Here is a 17,198-nt window from a genome sequence, read left to right as displayed (position 1 = left end):
TCAGTCATTCCAAAATGGCTCTAAATTATAGCAGCGTGAACTCATCGTAGAATCAATATACTGATTTAAAATGCATCCTTAATACTGTTGTAAAACGGGGATTCAGATTTTAAATTACAAGCCTAATGATTTTCTAGTGACAAAGTTAATTAAGATATAAATATGTACCATAAAAAGAGGGGAACAATCCAGAGAAAATCAGGCATGTTGAAATGCCCTTGGCTAAACACAGTAGTCCCAAACCAGAGAGTTCTGAGAACTCTTCTATATGGACTTATGCATCTACAACAGGACTGGGCCCTACCTTTCCCAGTTTGCAGGACCCACTCCCCCATTCATTCCACCACACTGCAAGTGACATTCTAAACCCAGGGGACTCTAAACAATCCTTTAGGCGGAAGTGGAAGGGCAGCAACTCAGAAAAAAGATGCATTATGCCCAGAGGTCAGTCTCCCTACCCACATTCCCAGTTGTGTAATGCCCTGGGAGATCAAGGTAGCTTCTGCCTTTGTGTCCTTTAGATGGTTGGGGAAGATAATATTACTCTACCAGCCTTTTAATAGTCAGTCCCTCTGTTTGTACCATCAATCCCCAGTTTTAATACACATTTTAGGTTTTTTGTATTGTTATTTGCGTTTTTCTTGTACAACACACTCACTGAGTGGAAATGAGATCCAAAAAATATTCCGAATAAATAAAATAAATTGATGAGGCTTAGTCGCTGTGACAGGAAGGGCATTTGCTTGAGTTTCAAAAGTGATTTTAAAATAATAGGCCCTAAACCTGTTGTTTAGCTAGTGATTGGAAGACTAGTCAGGTGTTTTGTTTTTCAAATAAATATGAGTGCACATTTAGCCTAACAGGAGCCACACTGTATATCGCTCAGCTATTTAATGATCCTCTAACAACCCCATATTGAGGCCACCATAAAATGTCAGTTGAGAGAGGATAGATATGTTTTATCGATGCTTCAGTTAATTGTAGTAGACTATTTCACAGCCGTTCTTAACCAAGGGACTAATTATAACCTAAAGTATTGGTTAAAGATACTGTATGTAATCTTTTGCAGTGTTGTTGTGGTTTTTAAAAAGAACTGTCTAGCTTATATGTCTGTTTGTTTTGCAATGCTGGACAAGCCAATTATCTTGAAGATATTTGTCAGCTACTGTCTTTATTTTTCCTGCTTATTTCAGTGAAACCGTTAGTTACATCGCTGTAGTTTTTGTACTGTACTGTACTGTAATCTCTCAACGCCTCTTGTTCCCGCAATTTAACACCACCTCTTCTGTTTCTGCAGGACAAGACGAGCGCCCTGAGTCTCAGCAACGTTGCGGGCGTTTTCTACATTCTGGTTGGCGGCCTGGGCTTGGCTATGCTGGTGGCTTTGATAGAATTCTGTTACAAATCCAGGGCAGAGGCGAAGAGAATGAAGGTGGCAAAGAGTGCACAGACTTTTAACCCAACTTCCTCGCAGAATACCCAGAATTTAGCAACTTATAGAGAAGGTTACAACGTATATGGAATCGAGAGTGTTAAAATTTAGGGGTAGGACTTAGGGCCTACTACAGTGAGTGGGTGATGCATCATCTTGTCATGCGGTGTTGTGACCTGTCTGTCCAGTGGTGGTAACTGCTTGCTTCTCAAGAGAGCTTCCTCTTTTGGAAAACTGGTTCAGTTAATTTTGGCTGCAGATGTTTAGTATACTTATATGTTGCTAATAGACATCTGCATTGCAAGGGTTTTTTTATTAAAAAAATGCATCAATATATATACTTGTATATATTTGATGCTATGATTTTATATATCTATATAAATCGGCAGCGGATATTGATAGCTATGTGAAATTTTAGATTTTGCTGTGAAAATTTAAGAGTTTTTTTTTATGCATGATCAGGCCAAGTAACATTTCCGGAAAGACCTGCTTGGATAGGAGTGGGCGGACTTTCAAAATTTATGATAGTTGCTTTAGGTTTTGTATGTGAAGTAGAACTGAGACTCAGAATTGGTGCACCTGACTTGAGTAAGTTACTTTTACTTTCACTTCCCCCTGTTCTTGGTAGCTCTCTGTACAATGAACGTACAGTATACGTAGTCCGTTTAATTAGTCGGGCTGCAATCCTACGCATACTTACTTGGGAGAAAGTTCCACAGGAATACATGCGCCTGTAATGAATTTGTGGGATTTGCTTTTTCAGAGGCCGGATCTACACCAAGCAGGATAAAACGTTTTGAAAACTGTATATAGGGAGTGTGTCCTGGGCCCCAACAGTTGTCAAAACTCTTATAAACCATTGTAAAGCAGTAGCGTAGTTCCTACCAGGGTGGCCTCTCTACCGCAGATGGCTTTAAACGAGAACTAGACCAATTTCTGGACAATTACTGCGATCCTAGACACAAGTCCCATCGAGCTCAGTGCAGTATATGGCTGAAATCCTATACACATTTACTTGCAACATAAGGCTGAAATCGTCTCCACATTTACTTGACCTCAATGGGACTTACTTCCAAGTAGACATGTCTAGGGTTGCACTGTTAAGTCTGGCCGTGGCTACTGCTCATGATGACTTTATACAAAATCCAGGGTCACTGGCTTCATGGACCCTTGCTCTGACCCAGCAGGGCTCTTCTTATCTTTTTTGCATTCTTAATAAATGCAACTTCCTGATTATGCCTGCGTAGGGCTGGGCTGTTAGTCAGTGCTATTGTAGTTCAATTGTCTCCTTCCTCCAGAGAGCGCAGGTTGACTGTGCTTCACTGGCTGTGTGCGCCGCCTGCAGTTCTGAAAGCCACCGCATTCCTCAGTACAGGTTGTATGTAGGCAGCAAGCAAAATTGCAGGTTTTGCTCATGGCGAAGGAGTAAGGCAGAGACCTACCCAGGGCTTAGACCAAACAGAAACCCCAAAGACACAAAAAAACACTATGAATGGCTGGGGCATGCTGGGAGTTGTAGGACTTTTTTCTGTCTAAACCTGCATAGGATTGTCCCCTAAATTAATTAAGCCCTTCAGGCTGGAGATGGTGGTGGTATTATTATTATTATTATTATTATTATTATTATTATTATTATTATTTTATTTACATTTGTATACCACCCCATAGCCGAGGCTCTCTGGGCAGTTTACATATGACCTTGTTAATAGTTATATACATACTCAACATATTGTTGGGTACAGGAATTTGTAGTGCTACCCAAAAACAAACCCTAGCACAACTTCTTTGACTAGAAATGGGTAGTAGGATAAAAGAAATGAGTTTGAATTATCACATTCAAAATAAATTTATGAAATCAACTTCAACTCTCTTAAGGCACAATGCTATGCAAGTTTAGGCAGAAAAAAGTCCTGCAACTCCAAACATGGCTGGCTCAGGAATGCTGGGAGTTGTAGTGGGGGGGGGGGGTCTGCCTAAACATACATAGAATTGAACCCTTAAAACTATTATCTCCTTCTTCTATCAGGGCCATCCCAACAACACAAGCAATCACATTGGGTATTTGGGGGTGACGATATTCTTAGGGCTCACAATAAAGCATCACACAATGACACACACACACGCACTAATCCCTCGCAGCACAGCAGAGGTCCCTGGAGAAGTACCGTTATTAGGTTTCATGCTGTAGCTGCTTGGGAAACAGCGTCTATTGGGCCAACCCTGCTTCTAAGATTTCCCCTAATCTTGGGCTGCAGTTCTGTACATATTCAAATGGGGCATCCGTGTTAGTCTGTACTAGGAAAGCAAAAAAGAGTCTGGCGCCTTAATGATCAACAATCATGTGTTTATCCTTACTGTCGACAGGAGATGACACTCTATGGCCTAATCTACACCAAGCAGGATATTGCACTATGAAAGCAGTATGAAAAGCAGTATATAAAAGACAGTATATAAAAGATATAAAAAACCCTTCCCACACTAGAGGCCTTCAAGAGTCAGCTGGACAACCATCTGTCAGGGATGCTTTAGGGTGGATTCCTGCATTGAGCAGAGGATTGGACTCGATGGCCTTGTAGGCCCCTTCCAACTCTGCTATTCTATGATTCTATGACAGAAGCCACACCAAGCAGGATATAGCAGTATGAAAGTGGTATGGAAACAGTATATGGTCTGTGTCAATGGGCCCCAACAGTTGTCAGTGCACTTCAGTAACGCTATAAAGCAGTAGTGTGGCTTCTGCCTCTTATATACTGCTTTCATAGTGCAATATCCTGCCTTTCACAATTGCCTCTAAAACAGAATAAGTGATAACGTTGCCTGATCCAGATCAACAGGGAGACTTGGTGCTTCCTGGGCGCAACCTCATAGAAGCCACTTCCCCATGAGGCTCTATCATGGGGCAGCCCTGCCCATATGGTTCACCATCACATGCGGCCCCTGGCTGCATGGACCAGCTCCAGGAAAAGTAGCTTCCCCATTGCTGCAGCTGTGTCTGAGAGGCAACTTTTTAAATTGTATTCTAAGCATTGCATTGATATTGGCATATTAGAAGCCAGTTCACATGCTCACACCATGCCCATGTAGTGAAAGTGGATGCATCTGCCCCAGCATTTTGTATTTAGTAACATGTGATGTCTTCCTTCTTCAAAAAAAACTGGGGTGGGGGGTGGGGATGGGGGGAAGGCACTTAAATTGATAGCCAAACTACATGTGACTCGAACTGTGTACTTCTGGCATTGAATACAGGGCTGTGGGTGTGGGAAACCCAAATGTGGGGGGTTTAGTGGTCTGGATCAGGGGGCCCCGTGCCTGAAATTTGCATTGCCAAAGAACGGCCCATTTTGTTCAGTGGAACTTTGGCAATGTAAATTCAAGGCCCAAGGGCCCTGATATAGATCAGGACCATGGCATGGTGCTAAAGCTGCCCTTTCACTCTGCATGTAGCCATTTTTGGTGTGTGTGTTGGGGGCGGGGCGGGGGGAGAGAAACTATTCACACAACAGCAGAACTGCTTCATTCAAGCCACATGTCGTTTGCAGCTTATGGGTGCAGCTTATGGGTGTTTGCCCCTGCATCACATGAGTATTCCCACTCCACCACCATGTGAACTGAATACCTGGCCAGTTAAGTGTATGAGCAGTTCATTACTGTATCACTCTATGAGTAGCAATGCAAATCCCCACAATGACTCTAATGTGGGGGGATTTGGTGGGGGGTGGGGAACCCACGTAAATAGAACTTGCTGTAAGGTTACAAATGTTAAAAAGCAGAAGCAGAAGTTTTATTTTGCCACCTCAGGAAGACTTTAAAGCAAAAGAATTTTATTTTTATTTTTATTATTATTTATGTAGCGCTGGAGCGCACGGCGCTATACAATAGGTGAAGTGTGCAAGTCAAATGACAGGCCCCTGCCCCAAGGAGATTACAGTCTAAAGGCACAGCCGATACAAAACAGAACAATACAATACAGGACAAACTCAACATGAACAGAGACTGGCGCGTGGTCACTGTAGCTGGAGCACGCCAAGGAATAGGTGGGTTTCCGGGGGGGCGGGGGGGGCTACAAAGAAGATGAGGGGGGTTGGTTGGTTGGTGCACATGGATTAGAACTTTAGGTTTTGATCTTTTGCCAACTTTTTCTCGCCCTTTTATTTGTGAAATGATGTGTTGACGTGGGCAGGGATTCAGACGTCACAAAGTGGGAAATGCAAGATATCGTCGCGTATCCTTAAGGGTTTCTCCTTCGTTTTCTCCAGCAACAAGGCCTCTGAACGGCTCGTTTGTGCAAGCCGGTCCACCATTTTTAAAACTGAGAAATAGGGTGGCAGCAGGCTGCAGATGAGTAATGCTGGGAACTAGGGGAAAACAAAGGGAAAGCCTGAGAGTGTGGGTGGATGTGGGAACTGTTGACAGTGGGCCACGCTCTTGCACCTGGGTGGGTGTGTAATCCCCACTGATTGCAGTAAAAATTGTGCACTTGCAGCTTAGTGCAAGTACGGCAGTCATTAAGTCCTGGAAATATTTCATGACTAGCATCAGATCAGTTTTCCTTTCCCCCCCAAATGTAGGCCATGAATCTCAGCATTCGTTCTTTTTTAGAAAGAAAAACTATATACTTAGTCCTGTCTGCAAAAAGCATGTGATAACTTTTTCTTTTACTTAAAATTTTAAACAAGTATTGATTCAAGAACCTAATTCCTGCAGGAGCTGGGATGTGTGTGTGTGTGTGTACCCACTTTGCCCAATATGGTCTCCTAGTCTGTATTCCTCCCAGCCCACCTTTCATACCTCCTTTCTTTCTTCTTTTCTCCTTTGTGCTAGTATCTAAAAAACCTCTATTGAAAATTATTATTATTATTATTATTATTATTATTATTATTATTATTATTATTTCTATAACACCCCATAGCCGAAGCTCTCTGGGCAGTTTACAAAAGAACACTACTAACTGTATGGATATTACAGTCATAGTAGTAGAGTTCTTCCGATTTGCACAATTCCAGCTGTATAATTCATGGTCTGTCAGTGCAGTAGTAACGTTCTGGATTCCAAGGTGAAAAAAAATTGTGCCTTATCCTTAATGCATGTAAGGCTGCAATCCGAGGGGCTGTCTATACGTTGTCTTTGCCCCGGGGGTGGGGGTGGGCTCCGAATCCATGCTGCATCAGTTATATGACCTAGCCACCGATTCGGAGCCATCCTGGATCAAAGAGCCCAACATGCAGAGCAGAAAGGTCAGGGATTTACCCCAATTTTTCCTCTCCGAGCGAGGTCAGTGTGGCTCTTCTCCATCTGTCCTCACTCAGGCACTGCTCCGGAGGAGGGGGGCATTCCTGGGCAGAAGGCAACCTGCCATTGGTCGTTGGAAGCCACAGGAGGGGAGGGGGTGGCCCTGGCAACCCTAATGGCCTGCACTGCCTCCCTCTGCCTGGATAACTTGCTGCCACCTTGCACCAGGAAACCGTGGAGTTTGCCACTGGGAGAGCCCCCTATTCATGTTTAGACAGGGAGAGGGGAAATCCTGGAACTGGGAGCTGTCGAACAGGATTGTGCCTGAAGTCAGTACTTCCTCATGTCATGTGTTCAAGAAACCAAAGCATTTCCTGGAACATGGTAGCCACAACATCCACCATGCAACATATCATGCTGAGAATGTTCCCCCTGATGTGATTTCTAACCTGTTTGAACACCTTGTGGGAACTACTGTACCCTACCCTCTTTACCTCTTTGTTATTTCCATAGTATTTTCAGTGCTCCTTTCTACCCATGCTAAATCCTACCTGGAAGCTAAAGAGCTAGTGGGGCTAGCCCAAAGGTTGGCTGTCCCTCAGTGGCATTCTTGATACTCCCCCTTCCTCACATCAGAACGCAAATAACTTTTAAACTACCTCTCATTTTCAAATGCCTTTTGCCATGCATCAGATGGGGCTACTTTTCAAGAAACGCAGAAGTCACAACCATGACTGGGCAAGAGGAATGAGTTGAGCAAATCATATCCACATTCGAAGAGCCCTCCTGAATCAGACCAAAGATCCAGGACCTTGCTTTCCCCACTAGCCAAACCGTTCCCCTAAGAAGCCCATGAGCAGAACATGGAGACAAGGTCTTACCCCTACCACAGGATGGGATGATGCCCCGTAGGCTGAATGACTTTAACTCTGGTGGCCAAGTGGTACCTCCCATGTCCAGAGGCATCTGGAGACCATCCAAAGGGAGATGGCGGATGCCTTCCTGCCCCCTTTGTGCTTCTCAGAGGCAAGTGGCTGGAAATTGTTGGGAAAAGGATCCTGGGGTTGATGTGTGCTGGCGCTGATGTAGCCAGGCTCTTCTTGTGTCCTTATCTGGCACTTTTAGTCTTTCTCTGCCAGTTCCAAACAAGAGCATCTTTCCTTAATACTTCAGATAAGCAACAACTGTTGCTTATATTTTCTTTCCAAAAAAAAAAAGAAAATATAACATTCTGTGCAATAAAATAATGATTCTGCGACTCCGCTGAGGCTACAAAAGTTTATCACAGGGTGCTGCTTATGTCAGGTTACACCTGGTAGCCATTTCCCATAGCTGGCAGTGATTAAAGGTGGATTTATATGCATTTTAAGAAATATGGGGTTGCCTATATGTGTGTGTGTGTGTGAAAGATATTCCTCCAGGCTCTGATGTCATTATGCTGGACAGTTTTCAGCCAGTGATGTAGAGTGGGGGGGGGGGGGGAATGTACCCCATAATAATGACACCAGAACATTAGGTAAGTTGTCCTGCACATTACAGAGGAGAAGGGGAACCTTAAGACACAGCTGTTGTTTGGCTGGTAGACCCCGTCCTTGCAATGTGTAGCTTCCCTCTAACACCACTGTTTAGACCTGTGCCTGCCTTATAGAGAAACAAGCAGTTCTTCCAGGAAGGACAAATTCCGTCCTGGTCACCCCTATTCCAATATCTGATATGGGATCTAGGATGGGTGACTTCCAACATGTATTGACCAGTCCCACTTATTTGCTTATTTTATTTTCTTGGACTCACTAAAAACTTAGCTGGAAATGTCTCTAATGAGCTGGCCTATGCTCTCTTTGCAGCTATTAACCAGCTGCCCCATACCTAAGAGAAGACTGAAACCTGCCAACTGTATTTGTCTTCATTCCACCTTAGATGTGCACTTTAAAAGGCTCAGACCATTTCCTTCTTCCTCTGGAAAGTGTGTCATGATATCAGAATTTGAGAACTGTTAGCCGGACTAGGAATGCCATCAGACGAACGTTTTAGCGCACTCTCGTTACTGCCCACTCCCACTTTTTCATGCGTCCTTTAGATGACGCCATCCACCTCCCATGCATCTCCCACTCCTGGCCTTCGTTCAGTCACAAAATAGACCCTGGTAAATCCATTTTAACAAAAAATTGAAACGAAATGTTACACCCACTGAACGGTCATTGTTTACATCCTCTTTCTTCCCATGTATGAAGAAAGAAGTATCATGAGATAGAAACAGGGAGGAAAGTGACAGTAAGGAAATGCAATTTCCCCCTATCTGATGACACTAGGTTATGCAAGCAGTGGGTGACATAGCAAAACTCTTTCCGGACTGTTCCTTAACTCTCCAGACTGCAAGGGGGGGATCACCGCACACAGAAAAGCAGCATGTCAAGGAGAAAGCTAGGCTGGAAGGCTTTTCCCTCACAAGCTAGTTTCCTATGTGCAGAGGGTTGCTGGTTTTTAAATGGGGCAGTTGATCATTGGATCTTTTAACTACAGTCTGAAGTGCTCCCATCTAGGAGAGTTTTACCAGGCGTCAGAAAAATTTATCACTAAAATGGAATCAGAGCCCTTTGTACCTGCAGGTGGTTATTTTCTGGAAATCCATCCAGGGGAGAGCACACGCCTCCTTCCATCCCGTTGCTGTTTCCCTGTTAGCCTCCGTGCTGGCAATGAAGCTGCACGGCATTGGCAGTGATGCTTGAGGGCCATAAAGAGGAAGTCTTTGTGCAAAATATCAATCTGTGCTTCTGTCTGACAGAGAGGTCAGGGGAAGGGGAGACTGAATGACAGTAGGGTCCATAAAGATTATTATAATACCAGCTTCCATCCTTGTATCTTGCCAAACCGTTTTAACAAACAAAAGAGCTATGTTCAGGCTACCTAATTCCCCCAGAAGCTCTCGAGCAGGGAAAGCTCTTGATTTACTATTAGAGTTATTTAGAATTGAACTCTCCGGTAACTAATAAGACTTCATTCAGGTCAGGTCTCGAACAAGAATGGACACTGAGGTGTGATGCCGTGGTTTCCCTGCACTCAAAAGCAAAGGGAAAGTCAACCGCATTCTTTTTGTCCTGCTTTTGTCTAGGGCCGTTTTTGCTGCTGCTCCTTTTCCAAAGATGGATTCAGAGAGGGGTTGTTTGCAAGCACTGGATACTTGCAAGTACTGTGCAAGTGACATCTGAAGGCATCCAGTGCACAAAAGACCCTGCTCAGATGATGCTCTTGTGACAATCTCAGTTGCAGGGAGGAAAACCGATTGTCTGAATCCATCACAAGTGTCCCTCTTTGGGGCCTTTGTATATATATATATTTTCTGCTATGTGTCTTGTTCTTGTCCATTTGTATGCAACATGTGTCCAAAAGTATGGCCAACATTTTAACAAATAAAACTGTCTTACCAGAGTATTTGGCTCCAAACTAACAAAATGTATTTGTGCTGATGTCACATTGAAATCAATGGGCCTTTAGGCAGAACTGACTTGACCTGTTAATTTCAATGGGACTTGGACACCATTAGGTTCAACCTACCTGAGCCTTTTTTAGAAAAAATACAAAGGATGGGGTGCTTCTTTTCTAAAGAAAGCCAACAAGGGTTTTGGCATTCTTACACTACAATCCTAACCACCCCTCCTTAGAAGCAAGGTTCCTTGTTATCAACAGAATTTATTTCCAAGTGAATGAACATAGGATTCCAGCCTTATAGCACAATCTTATGCATATTTGCTTGGAGGTGAGCCCCACAGAGTTCTATGGAGCTTGCTCCCGAATAGCTGCAGCCCTAGCCTGCAAAACGCATGTCAAAATATTTTTTATTTAGACAGTCCTCTAAGACTGGTTTTAAATTGTTTACAGTGGATTGGATCCAGACTTGTTGACCTACTGAAATTAATGAGACTTGAGTTAGTCATGATTAACTTAGACCCCATTAATTGCAATGGGACTCCTCTAAGCATGACTGTCTGGATCAAGCCTAGTAGAACCATTCAAAAATATTAACTGTTGTTTTTATCATTCTTGTAAGTTTTGTGTATCTTTTTTTCAACATTTGTTACCCATCTTAAATTTAATTGAAAGAAAAGTGAAATTAAAGTGTATAGAAGAAAGAAAGAAAGAAAGAAAGAAAGAAAGAAAGAAAGAAAGAAAGAAAGTCCAGCCAAGTCCCACTGATTTCAATGGAAGAGATAGGCACAAATTTAAATCTTCTCTCCAATTAAATCAATGTGACTTACAGGGGCCTTGACTAGATTTTCAATGAAATGTACAGAAAATGGGCATTTTTAAAAACTTAATCAATGTGGACAATATCAATCCAATATTGCCTCCATGCTTACAAGTTCATATGTGAGCAAATTTTGAAGTTTACTACTATCCTATATAAGAAAATCTATAGAAAAAATAGGAAAGAATTGATTCCTAAGGAAACTGGGCAACAAAATAACATGTTACATTTGCCCACAGAGATTGACTTTTACTAAATTTTAACACAAGCAGAATCTCCACTTTGATCTCTTTGAGAGCTCACTTTAAAAAATAGTGAAAAATACACTTAGATTATTATTATTATTTGAACAGTACACACAATAATGCAGATGTCTACATATAGATATTTTTGGTGTTTGCTGTGTATTGTTTTATTCTGGAATAGAAATATTGTAACACTTCCTTTTCTTCTTTTTTTGCTCCCTTTCTCTTTCTTGTCCTTTTTCCTGCCTCCTAGCTGACCTTTTCTGAAGCCATACGAAATAAAGCCAGATTATCCATCACGGGGAGCGTGGGAGAAAACGGCCGCGTCCTCACTCCCGACTGCCCAAAGGCTGTACACACCGGAACTGCAATTAGACAAAGTTCAGGATTGGCGGTAATTGCATCAGACCTACCATAAAAACCAAAAAAATAATCGAGTGCCTTAATTAAACTGTGTCAGTGACTGATGGGAATACAGCACGGACTGTAACACGACACGGGAAATGTCATTGATGAACTTAGAAACGGGCTGAGTATGAGAAAGGGCGTCCGAATGTGACAGACATCATCAGCAACATACGTGTGCATGGTCTCAGCTCGGAAACCCAAACTCAGATTTTATATCAGGAAAAATAAATAAATCATAATTTAGTTTTGTTGGGGGGAGGAGGGGTTGGGACAGGAATATTAACAGCAACAAATTTCACTTGAGTGGACTTTAAAAAACTAATAAGACTTGCCAATTTAGCGCATTAAAACTGTGAAGAACACACTCGAGGAAAGGCTGCCTTGTGGTCTTTGTCTCGGCAAAGTGGGGAACCAATTGCTATAGAAGTCAATGAACATGCTAACCTGTGTCTCCAGACGATCAACATTATACAATGGGAAGAATATCCAGCTGTGGAAACAAGTCACTAAACTGTGATAAGAAAATAAATATGTAAATCCTGTGAAAAAAATAAATTACTTTTTCTTTGGGAAAAAAAAGAGGAATATTGAAACATGCTTGCTTTTTAACGGATGTAAATTCAGTAGAGGACAACACAATTCTTTTTTCTAACCATCTTAGGGAACAATTCATTGCAATAATTGATATAAAATGCCATCACTGTAATAAAATTCAAAGACTTTTTTTTTTTACAAACATTGTTGGTCATCCTCTCATTTGCTGTTACCATCATTCTGTTCCATCATTCAGTGTTCCACGGATTTGCATCTGTCTAACTACAAGAAACCAACAAATACGTTTAGAGAACACCATCAGTCTGCAGTGTAGAATCAAAGAGACTACGGGTCACTCATGTTACCGATATTATTTATAATCTTGTTCTGTGTAAGAAACTGTGGTTTTTGTACCCACCAAAAAAGAATAAAACAACAACCGTTCTTATAATACCTACTGACCTGGAGTGGTTTTCTGACCATCAGGAACGCTGTTCACAAACAGGTCAACAGAGCTGAGAGTGAATTGTACCGAGATGAACTTGTGTTCCGTTGATGGGAAGTGTGGCCAAGCATGGGATTTTGACTGTTTGGACAGAGAAACAGGGGTTCACTGCATCGTGATCACATGTAAAACAGGCAGGGCTATGGCTAACCTGTACTTTAGGAGGGAGGGGAATTCAAATCATTGCTTCTAGGGAACCCAAATCCTGCAACAAGAAATGTGCTGTTCTGCAACTTTCATACATCATGCAAATTAAGCAAGTGCTCTTGATTTCTCATCTTTTTGCATAATTTGCTCTGCCTTTTTTGAAAAAAAACTATTTTGCATCATGTATTGTGCATCTGCTTGTCATAAGGAGGGGGGCAAGGAGCTGTAGAAGGCTGTGGAGTGCCACCCCTGAACATTGCAAACCTTGCCCAGGCGTTTATCTGGCTTTTGAGATTTCACCCAGCGCAGTCCACACGCATTCGAGCATTCTGCACCCTAAACCACTGATCAGCTTCTGCTGCACTTCTGCAGAATTCTGCCATGTGCGCACGCCCTGACACAAGGTAATCAGGGAGGCAAGTAGTACTTGCTATCAGCCAGAATTTCTGAGAGACATTCACAGAAGGTGTGATCCCCTTGGTACCTTTCCTGAGCTTATCTTTCTTTCTGACCATGCTGACACTGCATATTAAGTGGAGATTATTTATTCATTTATTGCACTTTTGAACTGCCCAATAACTAAATTTCTGGATTGTTTGTTTTGAACATTTATCCTAGGACCAAGGACGTGTCCAAACGGGCATGCAAATTGGGACTGGCTGCATTTTTTTCCTCCTGTATCTTGAGCTCAGCTTTTCCCCACTGTCATTTCCTACTTGACAGATATACAGGCCAGTGAATCAAATGCTGATTTGGTGGTCCATTTTGACCTCTAGCTTAGCGACAGAGCACTTGCTTTGCAGGCAGAAGGTTCAGCGTCAATCCCCGGCATCTCTAGGTAGGGCCGGAAAAACTCCATCGCTGCCAGTCAGTGTCGATAATACTGGCCTAGATGGACTGAGAGTCTGACTCAGTATTAGATAGCTTCCAATGTTCTTCAGATGTTCTGACCTTTCCCCATGCTTCAGGAAAACAGTCCATCTTTGAGAGAGTGAAAAATTATAGCACTGCATGTACATTTGCAGCACAATCCTATACATGTCTACTCAGAAGACCTGTTGAATTCAATGGGCCTTACTCCCAGGTAAGTGTGCATAGGATTGCAGCCTTATTCAATTAAAACACTGAATCGGTCTTGGGAAAAGAAGGGTAGGGTTAGTGACATACTGGTTGTTAGCCAATCAACACTGTGCACTCTGCTGAAAATGGCAAACTAGTTTGTCCTGATCTCTATTCAGGAGAGATTATAAGTCTAAACAAAAAGCACTGAGTTCATGTCTGTAGTAAATTAACTGCTCAGTTTATGTATATTTGTATGCACCTCATTTTTGTTTTCCATTTGTTGTATTTTTCTCCTTATCACCAGCAAATCTGTGGTTTAAAGGAAGCTTGGGTTATGTATCCCATTAAAAAAAAAAACATTTTCTTGTCACACTGAACTAAAATGTTTTGGGAGGGCGTAGCAGATTTGTTTGCCTGTTAGCATCCTCTGTCCTTCTGGTCTAGGAGAAATGAGCATGAGACAAAGGGAATCACATCTATCTTTTCCCTTCTGTGCATCGAAGGAAAGAACTGTGCTGTTATTACTGAAAACTGCATTGGACTAGTTTTACATTCCTAATGCTAAATCTGCAAACCAACTTGAAAGCAGTTTCAGACACTGCTAAGGAAACATCCCAAGTCAAATGCGCATCCATTTCAATATTAAGCTGCCGATTTATCTTATAGTGTCCAATGGGGCAACTTGTACAGGATGCAAATATTGGTACAGTTGTGCAACGTCTGTGGTGCGTGCTCCTGTTGGAATGTTGCACGCCAGAATGCAGAAACGGCAACATTCAGCTAGACAAGAGTTTTCTTTCTTTCTTTCTTCCTGTCTTTCGTTCTATCCTGCCCTATTTTCCTTTTTCAGGGAACCCACAGGAATGCCATAGGGATATTATTTTCAGTGCCACGCAGTGCATTCTCTTGTGCAAATGTTATTGGAACAGATAAACATATCTCAAACCAATGCAGTCGCTTATACACCACATCTACAGAGAAAATTTAGAACCAGCAGCTTGCCTGTAACATGATCTCTTTGTATTTGTATATTACAAATGTATGACAAAGTCTCTTCCTTATCTTCTTTATAATTATAGACGTTCCTTCAAAAATAGGGCTCAACGTACTTTCTGCATTGCACCCCCAAAACAGTAATTACTACTCCTACTGTTTAATCCTGATGTAATACTAGTAGTGTTCCATTACCACTATTACTTTTAATCGTTACAGAATTATATACTTACAGAATAGAATAATAAATAACAGAATAATAGAATAGAATAATCAGAGCAGTCAAATCCTTGTCCAGAAGGCTTAATTTATCCTGAAAGACAGTTTTAAAATCCATTAAATAAATAATACAATCTACATTATTCAAGGGATAAATTAGGGAATTACAAGTACCAGGTAACACATTGCACCTACAAGAAAGATACTGCCCGCCCTGCACTCACCACCAGTGGTAGCTCTCTGAGAAGTCTCTCCACCCTTGCTGCTATAACATTTAGGATGTCTTATCCAGTATCGCTAATGTTGTGAGTGTCCCTCTCTCTGTTTTATATCATTTGTTGTTGCAGACACTAATGGGAAAACCTACAACACATGGTTCCTATGCCACTGATGAGTGCTCTGGATATTACAGCAGGGGGGGAAAAGGAGGATTCGGCACAAAACCGACATTTTCAGCAACATCTCGATTCTACTACGTGTAACGTGTAGCCTGGCTCCTAGGCATAGTATGGAGTAGACCCCAGACTCAAGTTACATAGTGGGGGTAGGGGATCGATGCAAGTGTTGTCAAAGATGTGGTTTTCAGGGGTCGAGGGTTGTAGAGGCCTGGCTTGGTGAATAGATGAGGAAAGGCATAGAGAGTATCATGGCACAATAGACCTGAAGACCGTCCAGCTCATTTATATTGATATTTATCACTACTTTATGTGCATATAATTATGTATCGGTGTATTTATAACCATTTTTGACATATTTGCTTTATCTGTCTTGGATCCAACTGTGGTGGGGTGGGGGAGGATGGCACACCAAGATCAGTGTGTGTTTTTCACTGTAGCACTTCCCATCGTCAAAGAGATCAGCCGCTCTTTTATTTGTTTAGCTAAACAATTTTCCCACTTGGGACTGCTGCAGTGTAAACAGAAAACAACGCTCCTGTTTCGTACCCGCATGGTTCTTTCCTCCTGAGCACATAGGACCCTTGCTTGGATCACAGTCTAAAGGGCAAACTACACGTTCTCCTTTGCAGAGTTCCCTCAGAAATTCTCTCCATTGCTTTAACCCTTGCCTATATACTGGGCTCATATTTACTGCACAAACGGATCTGAAAACCCACAAGGGTAAAATGAGTGAAGAATACACGGGAAAGTGATTGGCAGGGGAAGTTTCAACACACACACACACACACACACATCACTGCAAAGCATCCCCTCCTTAGGGCACTTCATAATGGAGAAGGGTGTTTTGACCTCCTAGCATATTGCATCTGGAATGCATTTGGAGAGATAAGCAGTTAAATATTCTCTAACTGCATCAGTAAGCAGCAAGCTCTAGCTTCTTATATCAACTGGAGCTTCTCCTTTGTTCTAGTGAAATGAAAGAGAAAGGGTTGAGATATCAGGGCTGTCACCTGATCAAAGAAATCTTAGTTGATTAATTGCAAGGAGTTTAGTAATTAATGGGTGAATGGGCATTAAAATGCAATTGTGGGTCAATGTAAGCAAATGTAAAGTGATGCACATTGTGGCAAAAAAAATCGCAACTGTATGTATATGCTGATGGAATCTGAGCTAGAATTGACTAGAAAGAGATCTTGGGGTTTTGGTGGACAGCTCAATGAAAAAGGCAAATTCTATGCCGGGTGTAATTAGGAAAGGAATTGAAAATAAAACTGACAATATCATACTGCCCTTATATAAATCTATGGTGCGGCCACACTTGAAAAACTGTGTACAGTTCTGGTCACCGCACCTAAAATGGGATATTGCAGAGTTAGAAAAAGTGCATAAAAGGGCAGCTAAAATGATAAAGGAGAAAAGGTTACAACATCTGAGACAGTTTAGCTTACAAAAGAAGCGAGTAAGGGGAGACAAGATAAAGGTGCACAAAATTATTCATGGTGTGGAGAAAGTGGCTAGGGAGACATTTTTCTCCATCTCTCATAATAATAATGGAGTCATCCCATGAAACTGACTTGTGAGAATTTCAGGACAGATAATAAGAACACACTTATTCACACAGCACGTAGTTAAACGATGGAATTTGCTGCCAAAAGGTATAGTGATGGCCATTAACTTGGGTGGCTTGAAAAGAGGATTGAACAAATTCCTGGGGAAGACTATCATTGACTACTAGGCCTGATGGCTACATGCTGCTTCAAGAATCAGTATGCCTATGTACACC

At 42.1% G+C, this 17,198-nt stretch overlaps 1 protein-coding gene across 2 annotated transcripts in view; it reads left to right on the top strand.

Moving 5' to 3' along the window:
- GRIA4 (glutamate ionotropic receptor AMPA type subunit 4) overlaps window positions 1-12,537 on the top strand; it is a 270,915-nt gene extending 258,378 nt beyond the window's left edge. For both annotated transcript variants that reach the window (XM_063127100.1, XM_063127101.1), the window contains exons 15-17: window positions 1,298-1,432; window positions 11,403-11,543; window positions 12,348-12,537. In XM_063127100.1, coding sequence (XP_062983170.1) covers window positions 1,298-1,432; window positions 11,403-11,543; window positions 12,348-12,425 — 354 coding nt within the window. In that variant the 3' untranslated portion in view covers window positions 12,426-12,537. The remainder of the gene's footprint in view (window positions 1-1,297; window positions 1,433-11,402; window positions 11,544-12,347) is intronic.
- The last annotated feature ends 4,661 nt before the right edge of the window (window positions 12,538-17,198 follow it).

Source organism: Elgaria multicarinata, chromosome 5, assembly GCF_023053635.1.
Source record: "Elgaria multicarinata webbii isolate HBS135686 ecotype San Diego chromosome 5, rElgMul1.1.pri, whole genome shotgun sequence".
Classification (NCBI taxonomy): domain Eukaryota; kingdom Metazoa; phylum Chordata; class Lepidosauria; order Squamata; family Anguidae; genus Elgaria; species Elgaria multicarinata.
Note: the sequence above shows the minus strand (reverse complement) of the source record. Positions and strands in the feature narration are given on the sequence as shown.